The following is a 27,015-nucleotide window of genomic DNA, read 5'->3' as shown; positions in this document are numbered from 1 at the left end:
AAACATAGGATTTGTTAAATATTTATTGATGAACCTTTGTGTACTTTCTGAAAGCTAAAGATGGATAAACCATTGCCTTACACTTGAGTTCTAAGTGAGACACCCTAACAGTTATGAAAAGTAAAAAGAACCTCCTACCAATTAAGTACTATTCAATTTCAGTCCTTTTAGGGTACTGCTCTTAATATGATCTATGCCTTTACCATTATTTGCATGCTATTTCATCCTCTTACCAGTCTCAATTGTGATTCAAAATGCTTCCTTACAGTTGATTTGCTTCCACTATGTGCTAATACTGTATTTGTCATCATGTTCTTGCCAAGGAATTTGTCACTCCTCTAATCTTGTATCAAAAGTTGTTTACTGCTTCCTCATTGCTAATTCCTTTACAATGTACTTCCAAAGTACATTTTTGCAATTATACCTCAACACTTTGATATAAAGAACATTCAAAACTTTAATGAACACATTCCTTCTACAAAATTAATATTAAATATAGAAAAATGATTACTTACCCTTAACAGATTTTGCCCTTTTTTGATATTACATCAGACTTACACCTTTCATTGTAGATTTTACATTATAAATTACATACATTATTTTTAAGGGCATCTTATAAATTTAAAAATTAGATTTCTCTCCCAATGTTTCTACACTAAATACTTCTCCAGTGCTATATACAGAAGGCTCATCAACAGCATTTCAAAACACATGTACATTGCACCAATTACCTCCATCCTCCACATAGACTAGCACTTCCTGGTTATTATACCCCAACTTTTTCAGCAACTTCACATCTAACCAGGCCTTTCTGGGTCTTCCTATCCTCCTCCATCATGAAAATTCCGAATTGGAAACTTTTCACCAACCCACTCCTCCATGCTTTTTGTATGACTAACCCTCTCTAAACACAGTTGATATATTTTTTCAACCAAGATAGTATTTTCACCACGTCTATGGATCCCCATGTTTATCCTCTCATTTTACTGCTTATAACCATCTTTTGTTCTGCAAGTATATTTTAAACAATCTCCATTTAAACCCTGCTGGCTCTGTGACCCAAACCATAAATTTTGCACAATCATCTAAATTCTTCAACTTCTGCCTTTTAAAATAATAATTTTCATCTTTCTAATGTTATTCTCCTCTCCCTATACAATTTATTTGTATAACTTATCTAGTACAATTTAAGGTCACATTCTAACTCCTAAAACAATCTATTTTCAATATTTCAAATAATTTTTCTTCTCATCATCCATCAACTCGCTTTCATATAATTAAACAAACTTTTCTTTATCATTTTCCTTCACTGAAGACCACATTTCCAACTATCTAGCACCTATCAGAACACACTTCCATAAGATTTTCATGACTTTTATTCACTAAACAAACTCTATACCTACCATTTATGTTATTTCTTTCTTCTTCACCAACCTTGGCTTACAGATCAGTTACCATAACCACACACTCATTGTTCAAGCAAAGCACAGATTCAGGTTCCTCCCAAAGATCCCCTTACAAACTCATTCCAATTCCTTGAAAGTACAGTGGTGTCCCTGTATTCACGCACTCCAGATTCACTGACTTCTCTTCAGGACTTATCTATCCACTATTTGCAGGAAATTCGTGTATTTGCAGTATTTTTCCATGAGAAATATCCACAAATTACTGGTGTTTTTTTTCTATCATAAAATGCACTTCTTGTGATAAAACTATTATAAAAACCTCTAGCTACTCGGAGGGGGGGGGGGGGGTGTCTAGTACACATCCCCCACAAATACAAGGGGACATTGTAGTGGTTTTTATGATAAAATAAATATTTTAGGTGCTTTCCCTATTTCATTAGCTTTAACTGCAACTATTTGGCAGGTAGTCTCAGATAAAGCAAATGACAAAGGGCAAGTTTCACCTTACAAATAGTAATTTTTAAGATATCTTTTTTTTTTAGATACCCTCTATCATTTGTTTTATTTGCAACTATGCACAAAGTTGTTGCAGATAAAGCAAATGAGAGAGGGTAAGTTTCACCTCAAAAATATAAATTTACGATCAGAATTTTTCTCATGCCACATTCCATCATACTTTTAATCCTTTTATGCCTATCCTCACAGTCTTCCTGACATCTCAAGTGCTATCCTTTGCCTAGTTTAGCACTTCTCAACTGACACATTCACATTCCCTCAACTGTCACATACACATTTCCTCAGTCTTTTATGGTGTAAACCTTGTCATTACACTTCTGTCACATGAAGTGCCATAATATAATCTATGCATTTCACTTCTGTACCATGGAATTTCTTGCACTAAAAGGTACATAATGATTACATCCATTTGTTACTGAATTTCATTGACAGCTTTATGCATGCCATTATTTTATTTTTTTATTTCTATGCATCCTAAAGTGTCAAGTGTAAATGCTGCTGGTCTCCAGAGACCTGGAGAAATCTGCAGCCACCATGGAGTCCACAACCATAAACTAGATGACCCTTTGTCTTAGAACATGGTGCATTTGTATCCTTAACTACGGACTCTTCCTAGTGCAGCAATACAGCTCTCCTTGCTACCCCACAAAATAATCATTATTAACAGCACAATTTTTTAAAGTATATTGTATTTTTCCTAACTATACAATCCTGAAGTCCTTTACAATAGGAATTACTTAAGGTGAAGCCTGGACACAGCCGCTGAACTTTCTAACTGGTGGTTCAGTAGTTAACTACTGATCTGGTAGTTGGGAGTCCCTCCCAACTAGATGTAAACATTTCAGTTAGCTTTAGTTCCAGGTAGCAGATCGAGTGGTGGCAAGAGGTGAGCATTAGTGTAAAGAACCTCAGGTTTGTATAGTTAGGAAAAACACAATTTACTTTCAAAAATTGTGATTTCTTCCTACATGATATAGTACAAAGTTCCTACAGGATATACAAACCTTCGGTCCTTTACAATAGGAAGACTAACTGATTAATGGGGGGAATCTGAGTGAGCCTCTATGAACTGATTGGAGTTCACCACACCTGAGATTTCCTTCCTGGTTGTAAGAGTAAGGAAGGAAATCCAGCCTCTGACATTTTGAAAGGAGTTTTGAACTGTGAGATCAAAGATCAGACTTCTGAGTTATCTCATATAGGTGAAGATGAGACCTCCACATGAAAAAAGCAAAGAACGATAATGTTGGAGACAATAAGACAATTGCAATCTTTGGGTTTGTCTTATGTCAAGGCCTCCTTACCCCCTTGCTAGGGGAAGGAGAGAATATACATATTCTTCTATAATCTAGTCGAACAGTCTGTGTACTCTCTGCATGAAGGAAGAGAGTAGGATGAAGGAAAAGAGTAGGATGAAGGAGAGCCAGTCACTCCAGCAGTCATACACATTCATATCGTACAACAAAGGCGAGGTGCAACCTTGTCCTGTTAAAGAAGCTGGGTAAACCGCACAAATTGCTGAGCAGCCACCACCAGTCCCAAGGAAAAAATGTCCAAGGACCTGTGGGCAATATCCCAAAGGTAAGTGTGAAGTGAAGGTGGTCTGTAACGACCATACCCCCACCTTCAGTACCTGTTGAAACTACAGGTTCTTGCAGAATGTGAGGGACGGGCCAATACCCCTAACTTTTATGAGCTCTCGGACAAAAGATACTAGTGTTGTCTTCATCAGCAGCCAAAAGCTCTCCTGATAGTCTCACAAAGCCAGTAAGAACTAGTGTTCTTGGACACCTCTTTCTTGGAACCTCCAGTGTTAACAGAGTTGTCAACACAACACTCGGGCTGGAGATGTCGAGTCAACTTCAGATAGTGCTGGAGCACTATCATGGGACAAAGCAGTATTTCATCTGGATCATCACCAACAAAGTCACTCAGGGAAGGGGATTGTGAAGGACTCGAACCTATAGTCAGGGACCAATGGGCTCGGAGTCTTCGTTAAGAAGGAAAGTCCATACAGTTCACCAACTTCCTTCGGTAATGCCAAGGCAAGCAGGAAAAATCCCTGGGTGGGCAAGACTTTTCAAAGCTTCTCATGAGCAAGATATCTCTAGGGGGGAAAGAGATATCTACACCCTTCAGCTTCAAGACTAGGCCTAGTGCAGCCCTATAGCCTTTTACTGCTGAAATGCAAAGAAGCTTATCTTGGCGAAGGAAGATGAGGAAGTCTGCGACCTCCTGGACAGTGGCTCTGAACAGAGAGACCCTCTGTCTACAGCACCAGTCACAGAAGACGGCCCACATTCCCTGGTATACCGCTGCAGAAAAGCCTCTCACTCGCAAGAGATAGTGGATAACCTCCAGCCATGAAGACACAGGGAAGGCACTGCCTGATGGTACCGTTCTACATGCGGTCAACACTCGGTGCCTTGGAGAGCAGTCATAAGTTTGGGATATCCAACAGCCTGAGGGGAGCAAAAAGTCTCTAACTTCCTGTTGTATGGGGTGACAAACAAGTCTATGACTGGTCACCCCATAGGATGAACAGCCTCTCTGTTATGTCTGAGTTTAAGGACTACTTGGTTCCTATCACTTGATTCTGGCGGCTGAGCTTGTCGGCAACTACATACAACAGCTCTACCGACATGCACCTGTATTGTCAAATGGTGGAGCAAGAGGGATGCAAGACCTCCTTACTTGTGACATATGCCACCACTGTGGTACTGTCACTCATCAGTAACATAGTGTGTCCCATCAGTCAATCCTGAAACTCTTGGAGGGCTAGGATTTTGATGTGAAGGTGCTTGTCAAGACAATTCCACACTGCAGCAGTCAGCAGCTTCTCCAGGTGTGCGCCCTAACCCTCAGTCGATGCATCTGAGGACAAAAGCATTTCTGGAGGGGAAGTAAAAAGATTTACTCCTGTTAAGAGGTTCCAGTCATCTACCCAACGGTCTCAATCCTCTCTCATCTCCTGGGAGAGAGAGACGAGAAAGGATTGAGGGGTTGCGAGACTGATCAAAACTCCCTCAGTCTCCACTAGAGAGACTGAAGGGACCAGCTTCTCTAATGACAATAGGTGACCGATCATGACTTGCCAATACCGAAATGCCTGTTCCTGCTGAGACAGGAAATGTTGCACTGCCTTCTTGAACCTGCTGATATGAGAGTCCAAGGGGTAAGACCCCTGCTATTACCTTATCTATCAGTATGCCCAGGTACTCTATCCTCTGCTTAGGCTAGAGTTCAGACTTCTCAAGATTTATCACAATCCCTAGATCATGACAAAAATTGAGGAGACAATCTCTGTCCTGTAGCAACTGCAAGCGAGAGCTCGCCAGGACAAGCCAACTGTTGAGATACCTCAACAAATGTCCCATGCGAATGTGCCCAAGCTGACATTAGGGTGAACACCAGGGGAGCAGTCGAGGGCCTGACACAAAGTGCCCTGAACTGGTACACTGTCTCCCTGAGGATACAGTTAAGGTACTTGCAAGAAGACTGATAGATGAGTATCTGGAAATACGCATCCTTCAGGTCCACCGTAAGCATGAGGTCATTCTCCCTGATGAAGGCAAGCACAGATTGTGTCATATCCATCTTAAACTGAATCTGGCAAACAAATCTGTTCAGAGGAGAGAGGTCCATGACCGGGCTCCAACATCCCTTAGTCTTCTCTATTAGAAAGTCTCGGCTGTAAAACCATCATAACGCCCTTTGCTCGCATCTCCTGCACATCTTTCTTCAGTGGTAGGTCCTTCTGTGAATTGTTGAGGTATATCTGAATACGGACTGGAAAGTTGGTGAGACGTGGCTGAGAATTGAAGGGAAGTAGATATCCCTCCCGAAGGACATACAATACCAAGATCTTGGCTCCACATTGCTGCCATGTTGCCCAATGGCTCAATAGGTAACCCACCCCCACCCATGGCAGCAGCTGAAGGGAAATGCCACCCCTAGCATTTCCCTTCTTCTTTCCCTTGTCCCCTTTTCTGGCTGGAAAGGACAGCTGAAAAGGGCATGACTGCGACCCCTTCCCTGGGAGAGAAGGCTGGGGCTGAGGAAGAGCTAGCTACTATCGAAAGTCTAGCTGCAGTAGAATGTAAAGACCAGAGGTCTTCATCACTGCCTTAAAGACTAGGTGGTCATTTTCTTCTGCATGACACTTGTCTACTGTAGCATCCACCTGCTCCCTAGAGAAGAGAGAGGTAGAACCCAGCAACGGTCATTCTGCAAGGTCAGAGCCAACTCGGGGCCTACAGACCTGGTGATCTGAGAGAGGATGGCACCCCTTCTATTCAGCACCAAGTTCGCCCACAGGTTTGGGCAAGGTAGAAAATAGCCCTACCTCCAGACTGGCATATTCTCCTAAAGGCTGTCTTCCCCAGGAACGATGGCACCTGAGGAGACAGCAACCCTAGATACTATGAAAGACCACAGATCTAGCCAGGAAACTGCCTGGAGAGCTACTATGCGGTAGCTTCCAGGTTCGCGGCTTCCTGCTGTGAGACATATACTTCCTGCAGTGAGGTGCTGCTGTGAAAGACCTGCACCTGGTCGTACTAAGTCCGAGTCAACCTGCTAACTGGAAGAAGCAACCTCTCCGAGGAGGTATAGTAGCACCTCCAGCAAGGCAGAGGAGGAAGAAGAATCTTGTCTGAACAATTAGACTGAAGTGAATTCTCTTGTCCTGAGACAAGATTATTCATTTGCTTCCCGAGATCACTTGGGTCTATGTCCAATGTGGTCCTTAAAAGGTACCAAGAACATAGGCCCTCGCTGCTGAACTCTGGGGAGAACCCTTCACCGAGTACCTCAATTTGCCTCGCTCCTCTCAGTAAAAGCCAAGCTAAGTAGAGGGAACAGGAGAGGAGGATCAGATGATCTTGCTCACCCTACTGGCAGAGCCAGCAAGAAGAACGAGTCGTGCACGACCATCAACCCACGGTGATAATGACAACATGAGTCTAAAAGAGCATTTTCACCTCAGCAAAACACTTTCCCGAGAAGAGTGCAGAGGTTCTCGCCTGCCAGTTGGATCACTCAAATCCACCAAACTAGTTTGCGTTCGTGTCAGCGTCAGGTGGAGTTGCGCGAGCAACTGGTAGGCGAGAACTTGCACTGTCTTTTCAACGCAACCCAGTCTTCTTCAAGGCCAAAACCTTCCACGAAGAAGACTGCACAGGGGACCTCCTCCTTGCCTTGCCAGTTACCTTCCTTGCCTTGCCTGACACCTTGTCTCGCGAGACAATGACATCCTTCCTGGTACCTGCCTAAGTACAGTGTTCACCCCGTATTTGCAGGGGATGGGTACCAGACACCCCCCCGAATAGTTAGAACTCCCCTCTAAAAGTGCTTATATCTGCCTATCTTGAAAGTTAAAATATCAAATGTATACGTAAAGTATCATCCTACATCAAATATACCATTGAATTGATATTATTAATATCATTTCAAAGTCATCTAAAACATTTTACCAGTAAAATATATACACAGCCAATAACAGAGAGAGAGAGAGAGAGAGAGAGAACGGAGAGAGAAGAGATGAGAGAGAGAGAGAGAAGAAGAGAGAGAGAGAGAGAGAGAGAGAGAGAGAGAGAGAGAAATGCTTATAATTACCTATCTTAAAAGTTCAAATACCAAATGTGTACCTTAGGTAACATCTTACATCAAATTTACCTTAAATTATTATCATATTGCTGTATTAATCTTTGAGATTATATTACCATAATTTCAAAGTCATCTTAAACATTAGTGTCCTTAAAGGTATATACATACATACATGTACTTCTAACACTTGCAGCCAAGAGAGAGAGAGTTACCACTACAACATACGTATCTTGAGAGAGAGAGAGAGAGAGAGTTAGTTTATCTCTCAGATCTGTTAATTTATGTACATACACTTCTAACACTTCCAGCCAAAACAGAGGGAAAGAATTACAACTGACATACGTCTCTTGTGGGGCGAGAGAGATGTTATTTAAGAGTAAAATGGAAAGATTATTGTATTTCTTTAAAATACTATCACATACGAATTTTGTAATTACAGTTATATTGCATACATGTACCATAAAAATTCTCTCATCTCAGTAAAAAAAAAAAAAAAAAAAAAAAAAAAAAAAAAAAAAAAAAGAAGAAGAGAGGGGGGAGGCAACACAACACACTCCCTCCCTTCCTGTCACAATACTTGATATATTTGACAGCTGTGGACCTCAGCTTGGTACCTGGAGTTAGAAAGAAAGATGCAGGAAGACTGACATTTCCTTCATTCTTACATAATTTCTTAACTTATAAAACTAAAATCTTACTGATTCACTATAGTATTTTCTTTAATGAATTGATTGCTCTTTACATTAATATTAATATTTGAAAATTAGTAACTCACATATTTATCATGCAAAAAACATACATCTCTGGAAGAGAGAGAGAGAATTATTTTTATTATGCGATATCATTTAATCTTATTAAACTTACTAATACAGTATTAATCAACATTAATATTTGAAAATTAGCAAATCATTTTTGTATCATAAAAATGTATTGTCACGAAAATAACCTCAAAATACACTAATTAGTGATTATTTATTGTCGGAAAAGCCTGTGAATAGGCAAATTTCCAGCAAATAATGGGTATGCATAGTCCAGAGAGAAATCCGCGAATCCGGAGAACGCGAATACAGAGGACCAACTGTATTATGCCTGTGCCACAATCTGGATGCTTAGATGTCTCTTCCGCACCAATTTTGAATGCATGTCCCTCCCTAGAGAATTGTACACTCTGGGAGTCTCACGAACAAGCCCTTGACGCAGTTCCAGTTCTAAGGACAGAACCCCTAGAACCAGAGGCAGGAGCACAAACCAAAGTCTGCACTCCTGTGGCCCCAGTAACACTAGACCCTCCAGTTAGCATTGCAGTTCCTGTTCCCAAAGGAACAGGTGAGCCAATGAGAGAACCAACTGCTTCCTCAGTGGGAGGAGGCAGACCTTCAAAGTCCCATGATGGGACTTCTTAGGGGGTGGAGAGGCTACCTTCCTCTTCTTAGACCAAGAAGTCTTCGAAGAGGGAGGTGATGAGGCTTCAGAAGAGGACGAAGACGATGATGAAGAAGACAGCACCTGATGAGACCTCTTCATCAGCTTTCGCAGGATGGCAGTCAGGCCCCCCATCCAAGGGGGCAGCAGACGACGGGGCAGGAGAAGTGACAGGTCCGGGAATGGCAGAAGTCGTCAACGGAGGCATAACCTCTGACTCTACCAAGAGGGATAAGTGTCATAGCAGGAGCAGGCAGAGGTTCCACCCCCCTTGATTGACAGGGAATGGCAGAGGGGGATGAGAGACCATCACCATTGAAGGATTCACATTGATGGGATGATGAGCAAACACCATCGTTAACACTGTGGCAAACTTGTGTTTGAGTTACAGTGGCTGTAGTGGTGGTCACCACAGAGTAAATCACTGTGGAGGATCTGTTGAGGTGGGGGCAACAACCCACTTATTGAAAGTGGGCCTGTTAGCCGTAAGGAAGTCCACACCTGCTCCAGCCCTGACTTGACACCTGTGGAAGCAACAGTCAGGTTAAGGGGAGGAGTCCTCCTCAGGAGGGCCTTGGAGAAGTGTTGTCCAACCCCCTCCTCCCCACCCTTCTTCCTGGAAGACGAAGGCAAAAGCGAGATTCCTCCCAAAGGAGAAACAGTGTACGTAAAGTTTGCCAGGAGAGCGACGAAGTGTCGGCAACCAAGGGCATCCATGGGGCATTGTTACCCCCAGATGAAGCCATGGAATTCCTCCAGTATCACATCCTCCTGTCAAACATCCCCCACTGCTCAGGAGACCAGACACAACACTCTGCACAAGTATTACCTCTAGCACACTCACGCCCTCGACAGTGCATGCAAAGGGCGTGAGGGTCTACATCAACAAGGGAACAAAAATTACTGTACTTTTTCCACCAACTCCAGGGCACACTCGCTGGGAGAAGGCCGCCTTCTTGTGCTTATTTGGTTTGTGGGTTTGCATATTTCAATATAATCAAACACACAATCAATCACTATAGAACACCAACAAAATAAAAAGATCCCACCGTAAAGTAGAACATAGAAAGAACAGCAAAAACAGTCGGGCAGAGAGCAGTGAAAACATGTCTTCTCTAGACGATGGCTGAAAGCAAATTGGAATGTTTACGTCCGGTTGGGAGGAACCCCCAAATACAGGACCAATAGTCAACTACTGAAAGACCTTGTTTGAAAGTTCAGTGGCTGTGTCCAGGCTTCGCCTTAAGTAATTCCTAATGTAAAGGACCAAGGGTTTGCATATCGTATAGGAACAATGAAATTTTAACAAAAAAACAAACTTACTTTGGCGGCCATATCCTCCGATACTCCCATCTTTTGCATTTCTGATTCCAATTCTGCTGTTGCATTATTTCTCCTCCTGTTCAATTGTGAAAAGTAATTAACATCAAAAGATTCATTCTTATAAAATAATGCATCATACCTATCTAATTTGTATTAAATCCCTTAAAATAATGTTGTCAAATAAAAAAGAAATACAGTATTTATAAAAATGCTTAACATACAAGAGATTCACCATGTCATAGTGCATTCTGCTTCTCAAATGTATTATTTCAACACTAATTCATAAATATTTATATACACTTTAACATCAGCACATTTTAAAACTGTATGGTTGGCTTCATTTTTCTTCTTCTGGTCGACAGTTATAAGCTACAACTTCAAATAACTTTGGTGACAAGAAATCAAAACAAAGTTTCATTAGGTTTTTCTTAGCTATAAAAATTAGAAATGGCTGGTTAACCTCTAAGTGGGCTGCCCGGCCAATATAAGGCTAAAAACAATCTTTGAGCAAAGGGATCTTCATTTATGATTACAGTATGATAAATAACAGTTTTGGTTTATTAATACCCAAAAAGGAATATAAAATTCATAATAATCATGATTTATTAACATTGTCTTTGTAAAAATACAAAGAAAAACTGAATGCCTGTATCTCAAAAATATACATACTTATTGATCTTCAAATTCTATCTTTTCCTCTAGTTTTAAAGCTATAGCATTGAAATTTGGTATATAACTTAGCAAGACATTATAAAACAATCAAATGGAGACCTTTTTCCATTTTTTTTTCTTAAATTTTTTCCCTGATTTATAGAGTTAATTTCTTTTACCATAATGAAAAAATTTATATCTAAAAAAAAATGACTTTTAGAAAAAAGACTCTCCATTTGATTGGAGGTCTACATTACATCTATACTATATGGTAATAAACCTAGGTCTTAATGTTAAGTATCAAGGGAGGAGATGGATTTTGAAAAATGGTTATTTTTGGGATAAATCGACTGGCATCACAAAACCAAAGGTCAGAGGCGAAAATCTTATGTGGTTTGTAGATGTCCAAGTCACCTTATTAAATGGTATGAATGTGACAGTCCTGTCCTTAAAAAATGGCATTAGCCAGCTGGCCCCATTAAAACATTCCAACTCTCGGTGCAATCCAGAACTGCTGACTGATAACCAGTTAACAACTACCTAATTCATTATAGGGCAAATATTAGGATTTAGGTAAAAATGTCAATTATTCTTGTCTATTCATGAATCACATAAGTGGTTCCGTCTTATTATTAAATAAGTGGTTGTTGTCTTATTATTATTAAAAATAAATACTAAGTGGTATTTGGCTGTAAACAAGATGGCCAATGTCTATTTTTGACAAGTAACTTAATTTTTTTCAAGTAAGTACTATAAGTGAACAAGAGTTATTACAAACAACTACGAACATTCTTTGGTGGCTGAGTAGTTGAATATCAGAATTTGATTCTTATAAAAAGTGGAAATGAGATCATACACTTCAAAAAGAGAATTTTCTTAATACTATTGTTTGTACATACATCTATTCTAGGGACTTCAGGTTCCAATTATGTATAACAATAATTCATGAAGTTCAGGAAAGAAATCAGTTTAGACTTCCAGATAGAAAATATAATACATGTATTTATGAGTTCTAATAATCATGACCAGTTGTATTTTGTTACTTTGTCCATAAGCAAAACACTCCCCATTGTGCCACACTGGTAATTGTGGGTTCATTTCACTCCAGTAAAATATCCAATGAAAACTGGTACCTACATATTTCAACTGGAAAAACTATTACCTTCCATGGTAGTGAATGGTTGGGCATTGAACTTTGGTTTGGATATTCATGGGATTAGAAAGTTTAGGGAAGAAGGAAGTTAAGACTCCCAAATGCAAATACAAAGCATAAAATTTTACCTTCTGGTAACCATAAGTATTTTTGTTCTCTTGCCATACATAACAAAATACTCTCTTCTGTGCAATTTTAGTTTCATTATACAGTAACTACTCCTCTTGACATGTGCATGCATAAGAAAGTCAATTATTATTGTTATTATTATTAAAATCATTTTATCAAACCACTTACCTGATTATCAGCTCTCAAAGGGATGGCCCAAAGGATTTTTTTTACTTATAGGCATTTATTTTTTCTTATTTTGTCTATAATTTTACATTACAGTTTTTCAAAAACTTGATAGGATAAGGGGCCCAATGGGGATGCAGAGCCCAGTGGATTTTATTCATAATAATTTTGAAACTAAGAGTTGTATATAGTTGAGCTGAATCTAGAATTTAGGCCGAAGGCCAAGCACTGGGAACTAAGAGGTCATTCAGTGCTATGAGGTCATTGACAGTAAAAGGAGGAAAACCTCACAGTTGCAATATGAATCAAGTGTTTGGAGAGGGTGGAAAATAAGATGAAGAAAGAGAGTATGAAAGGAGGTACAGTAAAAGGAATGAAAGTGGTGGCAGCAGCTAGGGGCTAAGGCACACAGTAAAGAACCTTACAGTGAACTAAAAGCTGTAGGAATATGTTCTATGTCGGAAAATAAAGCACAGAACATGTTCTATTTACACTGAACGTACTAATTTGCCCTTTTTTGTTTTGATATTTTTCTTAGCTATACTTAAGGATATTAATTTTTATGTTTGTTTGAGTTGACAACATGTGTGGTAATTTGTATATCTTTTTTTAGGGTGATGTTAGGAGGTTAAAAATGATGTGCAGAGAGTATTAAGACTTCAGGCTAGCAAAATTGGGGTGGCCTAGTGGAAAGGCAAATTTTCAAAGACGTAGTAGAAAGGGTTAATAAAAACAAAAAGGAAGAATAATATTATACCTTTTACCCATATGAACTAAAGCTCAGAAATGCTTTCCTTAGAAGAGCAATAAACCCTTAAACCTGGGACCCAAGGCCCAATGCAGATGAGGTGTGCAAGCCGAGTGGAGATGTGATTTATGGCACCATAACAGGCTGAGTTCCAGTTATCAGCGCCATAACATACCTAACAGAGGCGCCACAGTTATTGGCGCCATAAGCGCCATTAATCGCTGAGTTTCAATTAATGCCGGATTTTACTTATCGGCAACCCCTCGGGAACAGAACGCCAGCCAATAACCAAGGACTGCCATACTTAGTATACACACAAATTCTTAAAAAATTGAAATACCTATACAAACAGAAGTAAAATGGAACATAGGTTTTCGTACACGCTCCGCTCTGGAACCTCCAACGATATCCGAAACATAAGAAAACCAAAACAATAATTCCCATAAGGAATACATAATGTAAATAGTATTAATGCATTCAGCCCCCAAAAATAATTCTAAAAAAATACATTCACAGAGAATAAACACAGTTTTACACAGAAAACAATGACAAATAAATATAAAAAAATACCAAATTTGTAACTAATTTGTATTTTTCATAACTAACAAACCTGAGGTCTTAACATTAGGATTTACTAGCGCCAAGCTGGAAACCGGTAGAATTAAAATTACACTTGTGAGATCCAGGGACTAATGGCATCTACACCAGGTCACGGGGCATGTATACCCAGAATGCCCACGGCTACCTGTGACCCATCAGTTATATTTCTAACCCAGTTTAGACTGCTAGAGGGGTGGTTCGAGGTGGGCCTTTAACTGTTAAGACCTCAGGTTTGTTAGTTATGAAAAATACAAATTAGTTACAAATTTGGTATTTGTTCATACACGAAACAAACCTTCGGTCTTAACATTAGGATAGACTTACTATTGGAGGGAGGTAAGTCTCTACAACTGACTGGGAGTTTGCCACCTTATCCATTTCCGAATGTATAGGGAAATTCTAAGAGAATGGACAATGAACCTAGGACCAAAGATATAAGCGGATCTATTGGTTTCCTCCCACTGGGTGTAGATACCATTCTACTGTTTACTCTTGTCCCTTGCGACTGGATCCACCTTCACCCCTCTTTTCCTTATTATCCAGAGGGGTGTGTTGCTACTGAAAAGTATATCATCAGCTAAGATAGCTTCACAGTAGTCCGTTCCAGCACATGACAGTACTCTCCTTCATATTGCCCGTAGTTAAAGGAGTAGGAAGAAAGTAGTAAAGAAAAAAGACCAGTCATCCCATTCATTCTACTTTCATACCTTCATCTTAGACTAGACGCAAACTGACCCGCCAGGGGCACTGGATGAACTATATCACTTGTTGGGCCGCCACCACTGGACCCAAGGAAAAGGTGTCCAAGGATCTATGGGCAACATCTTTCAAATAAAATGAGGTGAAAGTTGTTTGGCGCTTCCACACGCCAGCTTTCAGAATTTTATCCACAGACATGTTCTTAAATGCCAGGGAAGCACTCACACCCCTGATGTCATGAGCTCTAGCTCCCACCTGGCTATCTGACCCTCTGTCTTCTGCAGTATAAGCATCTCTGATCGTCTCCCTTAGCCAAAATGATATTGTATTCTTGGACACTTCCTTCTTGTTCCGTCCTGTACTTACGAACAACTCTGGCACCCCGGCCTGAGGTGCCTTGTTCTCTTTAAGTACTCCCTTAGTGCCCTGACGGGCACAGGAGCATTTTCAGCTTTGTCGTTGTCTACAAAGTCTGCCAAGGAAGGTATGGTAAAGGAGTCGAATCTGCCGTCTACTATTGTTGGATTTTGGGTCTTTGCCACGAATTCTGGGACAAACTCACACACCATTGATCTCCAACCTCTCGAGTGCTTTATGAGATATGAGAGGCCATGTAGCTCCCCCACCCTTTTGGTTGAAGCCAGGGCAATAAGAAGACTGTCTTCAGGGTCAGGCTCCTATCCGTGGACTGCCTTAGTGGTTCGTAGGGGGGTTTTGTCAGACTACTCAGTACCTTGGTCAGATCCCAATCTGGGGCTTTTAGCTCCTTTGGTGGGCATGACTGTTCAAAGCTCCTCATCAGCATGGCCAACTCCCATGAAGACGATATGTCCACTCCTTTCATTCGTAAGACTGAGGCTAGAGCAGCCCTATACCCCTTCACTGCAGATACAGACATATGTTTTTCTGTTCTGAGATATATCAGAAAGTCTGCTAACTGCTGAATAGTGGTACCGAGTGGAGACACGTTCCCTCTACGACACCAATCACAGTATGCTGACCACTTCCCTTGGTATACTGTCGCAGATGATTTTCTGATATTACCTGCCATCTGAGTTGCTGCTTTCTGCGAAAACCCTCGCTCTCGGAGGAGATACTTGACAGTCTCCACCCGTGAAGCGATAGGGACTTCACCGACTGGTGGTACCTCTCCACGTGAGGCTGACACAGAAGGATTGCCCCCTCCATGCAGGTAACTCTCTTGGCACATCTACTAGGAGTTCCAGTAGGTCTGGAAACCACTCTGCTTTCGGCCATAACGGGGCTACCAGGGTCATCTTGAGGTTCTGAGACCGCATTACCCTGTTCAGAACCTGACGGATTAGACAAAATGGAGGAAATGCGTACACGTCCAGATTGTCCCAGGGGTGTTGTAGCGCATCTTCTGCTACTGCCTCTGCGTCCGGGACTACTGAACAATACGCTTCCAACTTTTTGTTGTACCTGGTTGTGAATAGGTCTATGATCGGTCCTTCCCACAACATGAGCATCCTGTCCACTACCTGTTGGTGTAGGGACCACTCCGTTCCCAGAATCTGATCCCTGCGGCTCAACTTGTCGGCCACTATGTTTCTTTTTCCCGGAATATACCTGGCCTTGATGTCTACCAGGTTCTCTATAGCCCACTGGTGAAGTTGAACTGTCATCACATGTAACTGCGAGAAACTAGGCCTCCTTGCTTGTTTATATAAGCTACTACTGTGGTGTTGTCTGACATCAATACCACTGAGTGTCCCTTTACTCTCTCCCTGAATTCTTGTAGAGCCAGGAAAGCTGCTTTCAACTCCAGCACGTTTATATGGAGTTCTCTGTCCTTGCAACTCCATTTTGCTGACACCATCAACTCCTCCATATGGGCTCCCCAGCCTTCTAGTGACGCATCCGAGAACAGCAAGAGGTCTGGGGAGGATTGTTGAAGGGGGACACCCACTGTCAGATTGTCGTCGTCCACCCACCACAGCAAGTCTTTCCTCACTTCTGCCGACAAGGGAATTTGCTCGTACGGGTGATCTACTGTTGGTGACCAAAACTCCTTCATCCTCCATTGTAGGGACCGAAGGTGTAGCCTTCCTTGTGGTACTAGCTTCTCCAGGGAGGTTAGGATTCCCAGCACCACCTGCCACTGTCTTGCTGGCTGTGTCTGCTTTCCCAGAAAGGCATTCACCAGTTGTTTGCATTTCTCTACTCTTTGGTCTGTCGGGAAGACTTTGGCTGTGTTGTGTCTATCACCATTCCCAGATATTCCAAACGTTGACTTGGATCCAGCTGCGACTTCTGCTGATTCACCACAATACCTAGGCTGTGACAAAGCTGCAGGAGGGCCGCCCTGTCCCTGAGTAATTTCTCCCTGGACTTTGCTATCACCAGCCAATCGTCCAGATATCTTATTAGCCTGATCCCCTGAGCATGCGCCCACGCCGACACGAGGGTGAACACTCTTGTAAAAACTTGAGGAGACGTTGTCAATCCGAAGCACAGGACCTTGAACTCGAAAGCTTTCCCTGCAAGACTGAAGCGGAGAAATTTCATTGAAGACTGATGGACTGGTATCTGAAAGTATGCGTCCTTTAGATCGACTGTCAGCATAAAGTCTCCGATTCTGACTGCTTGTAGAACCGTTTTCGGAGTTTCCATCTTGAAACTGGTTTTCCTTATAAACAGATTCAGCGTTGACAGGTCTATTACTGCCTCCACTCCCCGTTGGCTTTGGGTACCAGGAAAATCTGCTGTAGAAGCCTTTTGTCGGACTGCATACTTGTTGCACAGCTCCTTTTCCATCATCTTCTTCACTTCGTCCTGCAGAATAGTGGCCTTCTGAGATTTGTGGGCATAAGTGACGTGGGGTAATGGTTGATCTGTCAGGGGCGGGGTTACCTCGAACGGAATCAAATACCCGATCCTGAGAACATCCACCACCCACTGCTCTGCCCCTAGTTCCTGCCACACCTTCCAGTGATTTGACAGGGCAACCCCCCACTGGTGTGGCCGAGTGATGGGAGGCGCCCATCCTAATCTTCTTGAGCCTCTCCCTCTTCCCCTATTGCCCCTTCCTCTGTTGTTTCTATTGTGAAAGAGCCGATGAGTTATCCTCTTTGGGGAAGAGGGTCTTGTGACTCTATTAGGGATGCTATGTCTCACTGTCTTCTTTGTCGAGAACATCTGCTGTTGTCTTCCCTCCAAAGGAGTAGTTTGACTGTTAGAGGTTTTCCTAACTGCCTGTTGCACCAACCTATCGTTAGTGTCCATCCTTCTTCTATCTATCGCCTCTTCCAGTATGACCTCTGGCAACAGTAGTTGCGATTCCAAGATATCCCCATTCCTCATTGCTAACAGGGAATCCAAATCCACATTGCGGCTTAGTCTAGCCAATGCTGCATCTCTCCTCATTAGCAGGATATTTGCCCAAACATTGGCACTTACGTTTGTCAGGTACGCAATCGCCTTGGACCCTGACTGTAGTAATCTAATGAACAATGGTTCATCCACTACTTTCCTTGTTGCTTCCGAGGATGCAATTTTCGCCACTGCTGTTGACCAAAGGTCTAACCAGGACGCAGCCTGAAAGACAGAAGAAGCTGTTGCTTCTAACGTAGCAGCCTCTTGGTACGTCATCGAAGGGCACTCCATTTTAACCTGATCCAAGGTTAATCCAGGCCTTAACCTTACAACATTAGGGTTCATTTGTCTAGACAGCAAAGGGACCTTCGGTGTCGTATAATATTTCCTTTGCTTTATCATTGGAGGGGGAATAAATTTAAATGATCTATTAGATCTTAAGGAATTATCCCTCCCTGCAATCTTTGCATTTACGTGTTGCAAGACCGATTTCAGCATGACTCGAACAAGGCAATTCATACGACACCTTGGTATCCCTCTTTAGTCCAAACGCCATGTCAATTCCAGGAGGAAGCATACTGGCCGGTGTTTCTGTCTTCTCCGAAAGGCTATTGAATTGACGAATCAAATCAATAACCTCTGCATACGAGGCCAGAAACTCTTGGTTTTCTCCTTCCTCCGGCTCTAGTGTATGTACCACTCTCCGTCACGAGAGATGTTGTCTCGCCTCTATCTTCTGACAGACGGCCCGGAATTCCACGGCCGCCTGCCCCTACGGCCGCGGTCTCTTTGATCTTTGCTGGCCGCTGTTGGCTCGATCCCAGATAGTCAGCAGGGGAACGAGAACGTCTCACTCTTTCTCTGCTCACGGATCTAGAGCGAGAATCTCGTCTAGATCTCCAAGATGAAGGCTCCCTTAGACAGAGGTAAGTTCGTCTCTATTAGCATTGGCATCGTTTTCGAGCATCGGCGAGCCCGGCCTCGGCCTTCTATCCAGACGGACACTGCCTTCCACGAACGTATCCGCCGAGGTTGCCAACTCTCTATTTTTCGTACTTTTAATAGGAGCCTTATCGTCCTTCGTACGTATTTGAACGGCCTTACGGGCGAAACTGGGACCTGCATTCCATCCTCTGCTGCACCTTTCGCCGCCAACGTCGATTTTACCAGAGGTATCGCAGTTTTTGCGATCCGAACTGGCAACTCCGCCTCGGCCGCTAGCTCGCCGGCCGTCACCTCTCTCGCTTGTTCGGACTCTTGCGAACGGCTTCGTCTGCCAACCTTGTGCTTAATAGCCACTGATTTTCCGACCTTCTTGCTGACTTGGAAATGACAGTCTTGGTCCGAAGAAGAGGAAGAATTGATTCTTCTCCTCTTGGCCCGAGGATCCGCTAGGAACTCCCGAATCCTCCTCCAACGCTTGACTGGCGCTCGCCGTGACGTTATCGGACTTAGCGATGACGCCGAACTAGAGGAAGAAGACGAAGAAGGCGAATCACACTTTTTCTTTTTGTCTCTCTTATTCATTCTCTCCTCTATATCCTGTAATTTCTGCATTACAGTTTGCATTGACGGGTCAGAAGGCGTATTAGCGTCTGGGTGCAGCGAAAAAGGCCGAGAATCGGTCTGTGACATCATCACGCCTGCCATCTAGAGTGTGACGTATGTTGTGACGTCATCCCTCTCGTAGGTTAGAGACTGAGAGGTTTCTGCTGGCAACCGCACGTTTGCTGCCAAACTACCTCCCACGTTCTGCATCGCTGTAAATACTGAGTGGGATGGTGAAGCAGCGGCATTAATTCCCATAAATTGCAAGCCCGGGGATGAGGAACATTCAGCGCTGCCGGACCCTGCTGGAACCGTGACGTCATATAATGCGCAAGCAGACCATCCAAGGTTGGTACGCCTGGTAGGCCTAGCGCTGACCACGTACCATCTAACCTATGCGCTTGAGTAGCAGGAGCCTGGAACAAAGATGGCGGATCTCCCCCTCTACTTGCTGGGAACAAAGGAGAGTGCAAATTATTCATAAAATTACCCAAGGCCCCTCCTGACGTTTCCGATACAGAACCGCTAGGAGAAAACCGAAGGGGTATGAGACAATTCAAAAGCAGGTGGAGAAACATATGGAGCAGCCTGGTTTATTACCGATACAAAAGAAGCCGGTAAGGTTTGGTCATCCAAAGATGGCGTCACCCCCTTTCTTTTGTATTGGCTTTTCCCATAGAACTTCTTCCACTGTTCCACCGACCAACCGCGACAAACAGAACACGGATTAGTAACCGTACATACGTTTTCCCTGCACCTACTACACGTTGGATGAGGATCCGTCGACACCGAAGTTAGGAACCTAGAACAAGGGAAGCCACTGACTCCTGGGCATTTCCTTTGTCTCCTCTTCGAAGCGGTAAACGATCCCGATGTTGAGGCAAAATTCTCCATCATACCACGTATACACTCTTACCACACACTGATCACACTTGGAGAAAGAAAAGGAATGAAAAATAAAAAATGAAATGGATAAAGAACGGGCAAACTGAAAAACCGGCTTTAAATGAGATAGACAGTAACACGTCTTATCTTAAAGGCGGTAGGAAAATAACTGATGGGTCACAGGTAGCCGTGGGCATTCTGGGTATACATGCCCCGTGACCTGGTATAGATGCCATTAGTCCCCTGGTATCTCACAAGTGTAATTTTAATTCTACCGGTTTCCAGCTTGGCGCTAGTAAATCCTAATGTTAAGACCGAAGGTTTGTTTCGTGTATGAACAAATAATGAAACAAATAATGAACATTTAACGTCGCTCTTACCTTTATGGAAAAGACTTGTTAGCGTAAGGAAGATGGAAAAGAGGGGAGAGGGAGTAGGAGAGGTTACTGTTTGGAAGGGAAATCCACTTCATTTTTTACTGGCACTAGGACCAGCTTAAGTCAATAGACCCCAGTTGAATAACAAAATTGTCCTGAGACATTTGTTTCTGACATCTCTTCAATATCTGTCTAAAATGATACAAAGCATTACCATTAAATATGACATGACCCCTTTCGTAACAGCAGCTGCCATGATTTCATGTTTCTTTGCTAGGATAGAGCTGATTGTCGAAATTGACTTGCGTACATCCTAGTGAGATCAGCTATACGTGCACTACTTTCATACTTTGCTACAAATTCATTCTTGAATTCTATCACATTTCTAGTCTCTTTTACCAAAAGGCTGGCTGGCACTTGCAACTTTCTTTGGCCCCATGATGGCTTCTTTGTAATGTATTTTAACGGCAAAATAGCATTAAAACATAACAAACACTGCGGTGATGCTTGTTCAGTGAGAAACAAAGCAAGAACTGGTCATAAGAGAAGACAGGATGGTTTGTTTGGGCGCTTGATACGGGGCCCAATCACGTGCTGGACCCCGGATGGAGGGTTTCCAAGTATACAAAAACCGAGGAAACGTATGATAACCGAGACAAAATTTTGTAGAAAAATCTACGAAAACCGAAACGTATGAAAAGAGAGTCGTACAAAAACCGAGGTTTGACTGTATGTCAAATTATACCAAAATTTCCTGTCATAAAACAAATCTGGAAGAAGCATACATACAGTACTGAATTTATCTTTAAAAAATATTTGTATAGAAAGTGAATGTTGAATAGAGCGAGGAAAAATAAGACAAATAATAAACAATAAACATGGCCACATATTTCTTAACCTTATTTTTAACTTCACTAGATGAGTACACTTACTTCTCTGCAAGATAATCTGAATAATAAACAGTATCACGCTGCTCTTCCTCCTCTAGCATGCGTCTGAGGAACTCTTCCTCATCTTCCCTTAAACATCCATTGTTGGTCACTGTTGTCTGCTGCATCATGACCTGAGCCACCTCAGTAATGACCTGTTAATGAGTAAAAGAAATGAAATATCATAAGTATAAAATGTCATTATCACCAGGATTCGAAAACTCGGGGCTTGTAAAAACACCTAATCTGGAAATATTCTTAGATTGGTTGTAAACTGTCTCAGAAGTAGGTTCTCAGGCTCTTTCCACAGTAATCTGGCCTTACTCCCAGTTACCAAGAGATGCATTAGCAACTCTCCAGGCTTCTGGTATAATGTATCGGTGCTCATGTGGGTGTTATTTTAAGTAAAATAATTCACTGCCCAAGAATAAATTGTAAAGTACATATACCAAAACACAGAAGCTAAATAATCAGACAAGATCAACAAACAAATGCACATGTACTGACATATGTTCAAACTACATGTACAGTAACCTACACGTTTCATTGTTTCATAATAATATTTCTTAATTTTTGTTTATTTCTTCATATTTTACTTTAACCATTAGCCAATTACTTATAACAAGCCCTTTTGTGTACCACAGAACTGGTATAGAAACTAGGTCTTTCTTAAAAACAAGAAATTGGCAATTAGCTAGTAGTAGGGAGCCAAATGGGCTGTATCCTTATTAGTGTATCTGTAGGATCATTAACTATTCTTATGAAGAACCAAGATGTTTTTACCTAAATGTAACCTTTTCTGACAATTATCTTTATACATTCCATCTTTTACTAAATTTGGGTATGATTTATGCCTACAGTATTTTGCTCATGAGATGAGACAGTTTTACCTCTCATTGTAGATGGCAGATTATCAATTAGTTTATACACCATGTATCAAGCCTAGTACGCAGTACATATTAGGCTTACATCTATTATTTTCTTAGTACATATTCTGTAAGTGGGAGGCAGTTGGCAAATGAAATAGTTAGTATTTTCTTAAAAGTTAGCCTTCAAGTGCTAACTAGAAGTTTTTACATCTTTTTGGATTAGGATGCTTGGTAAGGAATAAGTTTGTTTAAGAGTCAAGTTATAAGCTTTGCTACAACTACTTGTCTGGCCTGATCTCTAAACATTTCTGCTTCTACAACTTTCTTTGTTCAACAATCAAGGGTGCTGGTTTGGCAAGTCTAGTCCCACATATTCATTCACCATAATGTCAAAAATTCTCATCAGTTTATCAGAGGTGTTTGGTAGCTGTTTTTGGTAAACTGCATGTTACTCATGATGGTTCAAAATAGTTTCTTCTTTTCTTCTTAAGGGCTCTCCTTACTTCTGCTGTCATATTCCATATGGGACCTTCTTGTCTCCCTTGACTTCTATCTTATCAACTTTAATTTCTATATTTTTCACAGTTTAAGCAGTCTGTCATTTGATATTTTCCTACCTTTCCTCATCTACTCTCCTCCCCCTAAAATTTTCCTTCTTCCCTCTGCTGTGCCGAGATTTTGATTCCACTATCTCTTCCTACCTGCACCTGCCATCCACCCTTAGCCTGCCTTCTCTTCTATCCGTACAATTCTTATCCTCAGCCAGAGCTTGAGGGCTTTAGTCCTCTTTTCAATTACCAATTTCATAACTAAATATGCAACAGCCTTTGATGTGTTTAGCACATCTTGTGGTACACCAGGGGAATCTTTATTTCTGATGTTATCTGTACTTCTCATAATATCAATGGCTTTCCAAGTTTTCCCTTCATGTAAAAATGAAATTTTATATATTACACAAATACAGTAAATATAAAATAATTATTTTATACACCAAACATTCATAATGTAAGATATATTTACCATACAGTTTAAGTTGTTAATCTTACAGTATTAGCTACACTGTTAAACTATATACAGTATACATATAAGGGTAGTAGATTACAAATTTATAATGCCATAATGCAAACTTACTACATAAGTCATTTTCCCTTAGTGAATGTAGTTACCACACTAATTTTAACCCTTACATTCTTATGTTATCAGGCAAACATACTGTTCCCAATATCAGCATCTTTGCAAAGAACTTTTAACAAATGTTTCACAGGTTCCTAATAACATGGTACACAAATTGATTTTACTAACACATTTGCATAAATTTAATGTAAGAATTATTAAAATGGAGCACACCATAAATGGGTTCAATATACACTTGCAGCCATCAAAAACTTCCTATTTGGCTGACCACAGAGGAGGAAGGGGTAAAGAGAGACACAGAATAGTAATACAAGAAAGAAGAGGCTCGACATAAAACAAGCAGAAAAGTTTGAATAGTTAGAATCTACTTGAAGACAAGATGGAGGATGTGAGGCTGAAGTAGACAGCAGGATAAAAGCTGCGTGGAGGAAGTGGAGAGAAGTAGCTGAAGTAGTATGTGATAAGAAAATGCCAATCAAAACAAAAGTCGCGATCTATAGCAGAGGTAAGACCAGTGTTAATGTATGGATCAGAAACATGGGCTCTATGAAGAAAAGAAGTAAAGCTTGAGAATAGAGATGAGAATGCTGAGGTGGATTATGGGAATATTGCTGCTTGAGAAATTGGAAAATGATGAAATAAGAAGGGCAGGCTTAGTGAAGATTACAGAGATAATAATACAAAAGTCACGATTGAGATGGTATGGGTACGTGCTGAGGATGGATGACAAGGAGGAAGTGAAAAGGACTTGGGACGAACCTGTTATAGGATAACAAGGAGGGAGTGAAGAGGGATTGGGAGGAACCTGTTATAGGAGGATCAAGAGGGAGACAGAGAATTAGATAGTGAGATAAAGTGAAGGGGAAGATATGGAGAGAAGAGGCTGGTGGAGGATGATGCCTTGGATAGAAGGCAGTGAAGGCGGCGCATCAGGCCACCCACCCCTTAATGTTGGAGTAACAGTGGGAAAGAAGTGAGGAGGAAGGGGTAATGGCTCCCCTTTTAGAAATCCCCTTGCAAAACTGTGCAAGATAACTCTCACATGAAGCTAACCAATCTTCAAACTCTCACATGAAGCCAACAAATCTTCAATTGCTGTAATGGAAAAAGAAAAGGTCAGAAAAGATAAACAGTCAGACTGATGTTAACACCTAAAATTAATTCAATCCGCACTAGACGTGGTAATATAAAAAGAAGGAATGACAAAAAATTTCATCCTATTTCCCTTCACACTCAAACCTATGAATGCAGCATGACTTGAATGGTTGTTTCCCTGCAATGCCCTTAATCATACATCTGCTATGCTTACATCATGCAAATACTTTTCCAATGTTCAGCAAGTCTGTCAAACATAAGTAGGAACGCTTATCATTTACTATGCATGTGCCTTGCATGAGAGTCCGTAAGTCTCAGCCAATAAAATCTTGCCTTTTGGTAGCCTGTGATGCCACAAACTAACCTACTCATACTAACCATTCATTTCAGTACTTCTTGACTCTGATGCTTCCCATAAGTGAAAAGAGTGAATTTTAAAACTGGTACTTGGCAGTCAGTAAGATAATCTTTTAAATCACTATGCTTTGTCTGGTACAATTATTTGTTAAGTAGATGACATTTCATCACACAGAAATTTGCCTTTCTCAGTATTTGTTTGGTTTTAACTTAATCCAGTCATCCCTCAATTTATCAGATGCTTCAGGGATCTGGCCTTCTCATAAGGAACAAAATCTACTTCAACATTTATGATATCCTACAACTAATGGTACTAATAAAGATTTTCCAGCATAAACAAAATAATACTTTACTTTTAGCCTTCAGTTTAATGGATTTATCAGTAAAGTGCATCAGGTTTAATTTTCACTGAGCAAAATCCAGCATAATAATGAAACTGATAATTAGAGAAGTCTGTTAAGCTAAAAGATTATACTGTATGACAGCAGACACCCATTTACTTGAAAGGTTAGTACTATAATAGTTTCACATCAGCCGTGCATCTGATGTCTAGGCCTGTTTCTTACGACGCTCTTGATTGGCTGTAGATAAGCCAATCACAGGGCTGGAAATTATCAGTCTCGCTTGAGAGTTCACGTAGGTAGGATTTACGTTCCGACCTCTCTTTCAAAAATTATAACTTTCACTATACCTCAGTTTCCAAACTTCATCACTAGACATCATCAAGCCAATGATTTAAGGATTATAATGATATAAGAATTATGAACAAAATCATAATATTCATATAATGAAAAGGAATAATGGGAGGGATAGGAGGACTGATTGTACTAAAGAAAAATCAATGGAATAAAAGAGTTTCCTCCATAAGGTATCAATATCTACCTAAGTAACAATTTTTTCATATAGAGATTTCCACTGATATGAAAGAGTGATGGTGATAATGATACTGTTGATAATGAAGTCTTAATATTCTTTTTCCCTATACGACTTCTTCCATCGAGGAGTCGTGATCATGATGATGACATCATCGAGTGATCACATGAGCAACACCTGACTACACAAAGATAAGAGATTAATATTCTTAATCTTTTGCTTGTTACTTTCATACTGATAGCCCTGCCTATAATTTTTTTGGTAGCATTGTCTTCCACTACATTTAAGCTACAAAACTATATGAAATAAGATGATAAATGATGAATGCACTGAGATCTCATGTAAGGAATGAATGAATATTTTTTATATTAAGAATTTCATGATTATTTTACCATAAATATTTTAGCATTAAGTTTAATTAAGTTAAGTATATCTTAGTTTTATCAGACCACTGAGCTGATTAACAGCTCTCCTAGGGCTGGCCCGAAGGACTATATATTTTTACGTGGCTAAGAACCAATTGGTCACCTAGCAACAGGACCTACAGCTTACTGTGGGATCCGAACCACACTATATCAAGAAATGAATTTCTATCACCAGAAATAAATTTCTCTGATTCCGCGTTGGCCGAGCCGAGAATCGAACTTCGGACCACCGGATTGGCAGCTGAGCGCGAAAACCACTCGTCCAGCGAGGAACTGGCATTAAGTTTAATGTATATTAAACTTTAAGGATTATATTATTATAATCCTTAAATCACAGGCTTGCTGATGTTTAGTGATACAATTGGGAAACACTACCTTTCTGTGGGTAAAACTGAGGTGTAATGAAAGTTAAATCTTTTGAAAGAGGTCAGAACATACATCTTGCTTATGTGAACTCAAGACATCAGATGCACGGCTGATGTGAATCTATTATAGTAGTACAGTACATATGACAGACACCCATTTACCTGAAAGGTTACTACTAGTACAGTATACAACTATTCTTTTCTTCAAATGTTACTGTAGTGTTGAAGATTGTTAGTGTTTGGAAATTAGTTCTCAGTCATGCTATTCAATTGTATTATCCTTTTTTAATTACTACTGTAATATAGTAAAGAGTGGGTGAATTGTGTTTTGCTTCTTTGCTTTACTAATTTGAGGTCTTTCCATACTCTTCAATATTTTTGGGATTAGGTTTTGAAATCAACT

General features: G+C 41.0%; 1 protein-coding gene across 1 annotated transcript in view; it reads right to left on the bottom strand.

The window, feature by feature from the left end:
- The window catches only part of LOC135207232 (polyadenylate-binding protein-interacting protein 2B-like), a 72,192-nt gene that overhangs the window by 2,673 nt on the left and 42,504 nt on the right, over positions 1 to 27,015 (bottom strand). The window contains exons 3-4 of the mRNA XM_064238863.1: positions 21,498 to 21,649; positions 10,275 to 10,350 (exon numbers count right to left, since the gene is read on the bottom strand). Coding sequence (XP_064094933.1) covers positions 10,275 to 10,350; positions 21,498 to 21,649 — 228 coding nt within the window. The remainder of the gene's footprint in view (positions 1 to 10,274; positions 10,351 to 21,497; positions 21,650 to 27,015) is intronic.

Source organism: Macrobrachium nipponense, chromosome 32 (genome assembly GCF_015104395.2).
Source record: "Macrobrachium nipponense isolate FS-2020 chromosome 32, ASM1510439v2, whole genome shotgun sequence".
Taxonomy (NCBI): domain Eukaryota; kingdom Metazoa; phylum Arthropoda; class Malacostraca; order Decapoda; family Palaemonidae; genus Macrobrachium; species Macrobrachium nipponense.
This window is presented reverse-complemented; position numbering and strand designations above follow the sequence as displayed.